Source organism: Orycteropus afer, unplaced genomic scaffold (assembly GCF_000298275.1).
Source record: "Orycteropus afer afer isolate SDZICR_OR568_19922 unplaced genomic scaffold, OryAfe1.0 scaffold00018, whole genome shotgun sequence".
NCBI classification, from domain to species: domain Eukaryota; kingdom Metazoa; phylum Chordata; class Mammalia; order Tubulidentata; family Orycteropodidae; genus Orycteropus; species Orycteropus afer.
In genome coordinates this window covers 8,221,830-8,228,544 of record NW_006921605.1, presented here as the reverse complement: position 1 = coordinate 8,228,544, position 6,715 = coordinate 8,221,830, and the positions used below count along the sequence as shown (strand labels likewise).

The following is a 6,715-nucleotide window of genomic DNA, read 5'->3' as shown; positions in this document are numbered from 1 at the left end:
ATGGGGTCGCTATGAGTCGGAAACGACTCGACGGCACTTAACAACAACAACAACAACAAGCAATTCTGTTTGAAGAAAATGTTAAGTTTCCAGAAAAAGTTTGAGCCCCTGTTGACACTAACGCAGTGCTTCCCAGACTTTGCGCCTGCTGCCCAGCCGACCCTGACCCATGGTGACCCCACGTGTCAGAGGACAGCTGCACTCCCTGGCGTTTCCAGTGGCTGCTTTGTCAGAAGTCTGTTGCCAGGCCTTCGTTCTGAGCCACCTGCAGGTGAACTCCAACCCCCAACCTTTGGGTTAGCAGCGGAGCACTTTAACCACATGCCCTGCCCAGAGGCTCTGACTCCCGGGGACCCGTCCACAGTGCAGTTCTGATTGTCCCGGCCTGCAGTGGGCCTTGAGAGTCCCTGTGTCTAACACGCTGAACTGAATTGTGTGCGTGCTGTCTGGTGGATTCCGACTCACGGCGACCCCGTGTAACAGGAGAACTGCCCCACAGGGTTTCCTAAGTCAGCGGTTCAAACCCACCAGCTGCTTCGTGGGAGGAAGATGAGGAAATCTACTTCCGTAAAGATTTACAGCCTTGGAAACCAGTGGAGGTCGCTATGAGCTGGAATCGGCTCGATGGCAGTGGGTTTTTTTTTTTTTTTCCCGATCTTTACAGAAGCAGACTGCCAGGGCATTTCTTCCGTGGTGTCAGGACTACCTGCCTGACCTTCAGTTAGTAGCCAAGTGCTTAACCAGTGCTCCAACAGGGCTCCCTTCCTTTCACTTTGAATAGAGAGACTGCAGTCTGTTCATCCGTCCCGCCCCCCATCCCCCCATCCCTAATCCATCTTGGCCTCCTTTGCTTGGCCGGGGGCTGCGGGGGTCCTCCAGGGAGGGGCTGGGGGCTGGAAGGCAAGCACATAGATCCCGTTGTCTCACTAGGGCAGGGAACTCCTGGGGTCTGTCCCCAACAAGCTATGCTGACCACTGTCCAGGATGGAGGGAATACATCTCAGCCCCTCTGCCACAGTGTGAGGACGTCAGCAGGTGAAGGCTCAGCTCCCCTGGCCCTGTCTTCCCAGCTGCTTGGAGGCTGAGTTGGGGTGGGGAGGCATGCTCCCAGCAACACCTGTGACACACTTACCCAGCTGGAGGTGAAAGCTAAGTTTGGAGTCAGATTCCTCTGCCCACGCCATGAGCCTTCGCTCTGCCCTCTCCTGGGCTGCCCACAATCCCTGAGACTCAGAAGCCCATGGGTCCAGGGTGACCATCCCCAAACCAGGTGGGGGGAAGCAGTAGAGCGGTCACTTCAGGGGTCTGCTCGAGCAGTCACAGGGGAGGGTGATTCCAGTGGGTGCCCTCACCACCCTGCGCTGCTCCCAGAAAACGGCCCTGGGGCCTTGGTACTGCAGCTCCCACCCCCACCTGTTCTTCAGAGCTCTGTGTGTGCCGTGTTTGCGTGTGTGGGTCGTGTTTGCATGTGTGTGTGAGTGTGGACTCCTGCACAATATTGTCTCCCCTCGACTGGAAGGGTCCCAGAGCTTCCTTTCCTCAGTCAATTGCCACCACCTGTCAAAGGGGACCCCAAAGCAGGCTCCCCTCCTGACAGCCCAGAGTGGAGCCCTGGGGGCCTTGGCCCTCAGCCACTTGGGTGGCGAGGGTCACGAGGAATGGGTAAAGGCTGTCGGCTGTCAGCTCAGGAACCTGGTTTAGAGCCAGGTCCAGCCCTCATTGTCGGCCACCAAATCTGATGCCAACTGGTGTCCATCTGGCTGAATCAAGAGATTAGAGAGCAAGGGGGAGGGGACACTGGGCTTCCTGCTACGTCGACAGTGGCTCCCAGAGAGGCTAGGTGACCTGCGAAAGGGGCTGTTCCCCAGGGCACAGGCCACGGACACCTCATGGCCCTTGAAATTCTGGGCTGGCTGCCCCTTGGCACCTGGGGCTCAGCTGTCCCTGTCACTCTCCGGGCACATCCTGATGGATACCCACCACCTAGAACAAGACTCTGGGCATTCTGGGCATAGAATGATGACCCGGGATAATGAGACCCTTTGCACAGGTAACGCCCTTGGCTGCTACCCAAAAGGTTGGCCTCAGAAGATAGGCCTAGCAGTCTGCGTCCTTTAAATCAGCCATTGAAAACCATATGGAGCCTAGTTCTACTCATGGGTTGCCATGAGTTGGGGTCAACTTGATAGCACCTGGTTTTGATTTGCACGAAGGTGGCTACTCGAGGCCCTGTTGCAGGTCCCACACAAAGTCCCAGGCATCCTGCTCAGCCCATCTTCCTCAGGAGATCTCGGGATGTCCCTCTCCTCGAAGGTCTTCCCTGGGGTGCTTCTGTCTTCCCCTGGAAGCAGTTCCTCACCCACGTCCTCACTGTCACCTGGTGGTTCCTGCCTTGTTCCGTGGGCTGCTCTGAGCTGTTCGTCCAACGGGGCCTAGGCCTATACCTGCATCCAGGTGTGGGGCCAGAAACCTGGGGCCAGCAGTTCACAGCTCCTTGCCCCACATCCCACTCAGCTCGTTGCCAAGGCCAGCCACAAGTCCTTATGCTCTAGTCTAAGCCCATCCCCGTGCCCACCCAGTACCCAAGTGTGGGACACTTGTTTACAGAGTGGGAGCTCGAATCACAGAAGACGGGAAGGACGGAGAGAAGGCGGGATGGTATCTTGGTTATTATCTAGGTCAAATGTCACCGAAATACCACAAGTGGATGGCTTGAGAGAACAAACACGGACTCTCTCTCGGTTCAGAAGGCTCCAAGTCCGAGTTCAGGGCGCTGGTTCCAGGGGAAGGCTCTCTCTCTGCCAGGGGGTGGAGTGGGGTTAGATCCTTGTCTCGGCGTTTATGGTTCCTTGTCTCCAATCTTCATATCTTCACATGGCATCTCCCCACCACCCTGGTTTGTGCCTGTTCCTATGTCTGCTACTGCCTGTAGGTGTGCAGGATCAGGCTTGGGACACACCCTACACTGACGATACCTCATTAGTAGAATGAAAGCCCAATTTCCAGATAGGATCATATCCACAGATGTGTTGCTGTTAGGAGCCTTGATGTCTCAGTACTTCAAAGTTCTCGCTGCTAACTAAAAGGTAAGTGGTTCGAACCCACCAGCTGCTCCACTGGAGAAAGATGTGGCAATCTTCAGGAAAGATTACAGGCTTGGAAACCCTATGGGCTGTACTACTATGTCCTATGAGGTTGCAATGAGTTGGAATCAACTCAAAGCAATGGGTTTAGTATGAACGTGATTGCAACTCATGGCAACCCTGTCGGACAGAGTAGAACTGCCTCAGGGTCTTCTAGGCTGTAATCTCTATGGAAGCAGGTCACCAAGTTTTTCTCCTGAAGAGCCTGTGGGAGAGTTTGAACCACAGACCTTGCACTTGGCAGCTGAGTGATTAAGCACTGCTCCATCAGGGCACCTTATCCACCAGTGAAAACCAGACCAAACTCACTGCCATCGAGTCAATTCTGACTCATAGCAACCCCCTTTGGGTTTCCAAGGCAGTAAATCTTTACAAAAGTAGATTACCCAGTCTTCTTTCTGTGGAGTGGCTGGTGGGTTTGAACTGCTAACTTCTGGTTAGCAGTCAGACGCCTTAGACACTACGCCACCAGAGCTCCTTATCTGCAGGTATAGGGGTTAGGATTTTAACGTATTTTGGAAGGCATAATTCAGTCCATTGAGTGAGCTCTGGTAGTGTAATGCCTAAGGCACTTGACTGCTAACTAGAAGTTTGAGGGTTCAAACCCACCAGCCACTCCTCGGAAGGAAGGTTGGGCAATCTACAGCTATAGAGATACCGCCTCAGAAACCCAAGGAGGGGTTGCTATGAGTCAGGTCCGACTCAACAGCACATAACAACAACAACAACAACAACAATTCAGTCCATTACAGGTGGTAACAGACATACAGCTGTTCCTATTCCCACACCCCCTGGTAGGGTACTTCTGGGCCACCATGCACAGGTGCTTCCAGCATCGCCCCTGCTGGATCGGGGTGCTGACACCAGGCCTCTCTCCTCTCAGTCGCTGCTGTTCCTGGGGCTGGTGGCCGCCGTGGGCCTGGCACTGAACCTCATCTTCCTTGCGGTTTACCTGGTCTGCTTGTGCTGCTGCCGGAGAGACGATGGGACACAGAGCAAGCAGCGCAGCTCCTGCCGCGTCACCTGGACGGCTGTGGTGGCCGGGCTCATCTGCTGGTGAGTGTCCGTCTGGGTGGGCCTGGGGCGTGGGGCGCAAGTCAGCTAAGGCCTAGGGGCAGCCTCAGCAGACATGCTACAGTTCAAATGTGAACTTGCCTGGGCCCCCTTGGTGAGCCAGCCGCTGTAACGGTGGGTGACATCCCTTCTTTCCCTGACAAGCCTCAAGTAGCCACACCCTCCTGACCAACTCCAGGCACCTCAATGGGAGAACTTGTCCCTAGAGCAGATACTGTCCCTTTTCTTGCCAAGCAATGGCAATCAGGTGCTGGGGGCCCCTGAAGGACTACCAGCCCAGCCCCTGCCTTCAAGTGGGCTTGTCCAGGCAGAGAGCTCCCTGAGAAACTGATCGGAGAGCATTCCCGGACAGTGGGCACTCGTGTGCCCTGCCCCCTCCCAGCTGCCACCCTGGGCCAGTGAGGTCAGAGGGAAGCCTGACTCCAGCCCCTTTACTTCCGTCTTCACCCGAGATCAGCAGCTGTTAGTGCCATCCGCTTGCTCTTAGCGTTCAATGAGAAGGTGAGGGGTCCTGACTGCCAGGCACCCCATCTGGGAAGAAGAGGTCCCCATAACCATACAGAGCTGTTGCAGGTTGTTTGTTTTGGTATCTGCAGAGCCTTTTCTTCTAGTGTCACTCTTGGGGTGTGGTGGCCCTCTGTGGTTAGAGGGCCTCACTCCCAAATGTCTGTTGCGGTGACAATCCAGAGTGGGACCTGTCACCCTGCCCCCGGCAGCAGAGCTGAGCGGGAACGGGGCCTTGAACCTGGGCATACTGGCGCTGAGTTCTCAGCCCAGAGGGGCTCCTCTCATTCACCTGGCCGTCATCGCCATCCTGCCTGGGGTGTAAGGATCATTCTAGCCAGAGACGGGGGAGAGCCTGAAGCTGTGTTTCAGGGGTGATGAAGCACTGAGCACATGCTGGGGTCCAGGCTTAAATAACAAACACAGAGGGTCCGACTCCAGCTGGGAGTTCAAAGATGAGTGTGATTCCCGACAGAGGGGAACTCCTGCCAAGTTCTAATGATGTTAAAAATTGAGGAGCCTAAATTCCTAGATAGGTTGAAAAAATACATATATACATATACATACATATGCAGAAATCAAAGATTATTGGTGGTTACCAGGGGTAGGAGGGAGGAGGAAAGGGGAAGCTTTTGTTTGCGGGGCATTGAGTTTATGGAAATGGTGGTGGAGTATTTTGGAAAGGGACAGCAGTAATGGTGGCACAACATGAAAAATGTCATCAGTGTCCCTGAGCTGTAAATGGGGAAGTTGTTACGTTGGCAAATGTCTTGTGTATGTTTTCACCACAATAAAAGTAACAGCAACACAAGAGCCCTGTTGAGAGTTCACAGTGCAGGCTGTCAGGGCAGCCTGGGGCTTGTGCTGGCCATGGACGGTGGGCAAGAGGACAGGATGGCTGTGATGATGGGCCGGATGGGGAGGGAAGAGAGCTGCTGGAGAGGTTTCTGGCTTGAGCCCCTGCATAGAAGATGTGGTTCACCCACAGAGGGTGGGGTCTGGCAGAGAACCTGACAAGGGAGAAGATCACAGATTAAATTTAAGATGCTTTTGAAACCTTCAAACGGAAATGTCGAGGATGCTAATGGAAGCACAGGGCTGGAGTTACCACTTCAGGAGTCTCTGAGTAGACGATGTGGAGGCCGTGGGTCCAGGGAAGATCTGCCCAAGGAGGAGCAAAGGGTGAGGACAGAAGAGGATCTAGGGTTAAGCCTTGAGGAAGTACACCACATCCCGGCCAGGTCACAGGGGGTGAGCCGACAAAGGAGACGGGACAGGAAGGCTGGAGGGAAACCACAAGGTCACAGGATCTGGGGATGGGGGCAGGGGTTTTAGGGAGAGTTGCACTGTCCAGTGTCATGAGCAGCCAGGTACGATGGAGGATGGAAAGTTCCATCAGATTGAATGGCCTGGAGGTCATTGGTCACTGTCATGGATTGAAATGTGTTCCTTTCACAGTGTGTCAGCTTGGCTGGGCCCTGACTTTCAGTGGTTGGCAGTTATGCAGTGATGTCATTTGGTAGGTTATGTAATGATGCAATCATCCCCTGTGATGTGATCTGATATATCAGCCAATATGCTGTAACGGAATAAAGGTCGGATGCAACACCCTTACTCAGGTCACAGCCCTGATCCCATGTAAGAGGAGTTTCCCTGGGGTGTGGCCTGCGTCACCTTTAATCTTACAGGAGAGAGAAGTGAGGGAAAAGGGGGGACCTCAGTACCACCAAGAAAGAAGAGCCGGGAGCAGAACATGGCCTTTGGACCTGGGGTTTCTGTGCTAAGAACCTCCTAGACCCAGGGCAAGGTTGGTGCCAAGACACATGGAGCTCTCCAAGCAATGCCAGACCACAGATGTTGGAGCCTCCCAATTCATTTATTTTGTCTTTGGACCCAGAGTGCTCTTCAACCTGCACAGGCAGGGCTAGTAGCATAGGAGAGGGCTGAGAGGGACCCTCATTGAACTGCCAGGGTGATTTCTGGCCCTGGAAGAC

General features: G+C 54.4%; 1 protein-coding gene across 1 annotated transcript in view; it reads left to right on the top strand.

The window, feature by feature from the left end:
- Positions 1–6,715, top strand: part of LOC103214084 (protein tweety homolog 2) — a 62,698-nt gene that overhangs the window by 25,916 nt on the left and 30,067 nt on the right. The window contains exons 3-4 of the mRNA XM_007959886.2: positions 1,598–1,662; positions 4,027–4,199. Of these exons, the coding sequence (XP_007958077.1) occupies positions 1,598–1,662; positions 4,027–4,199 (238 nt within the window). The remainder of the gene's footprint in view (positions 1–1,597; positions 1,663–4,026; positions 4,200–6,715) is intronic.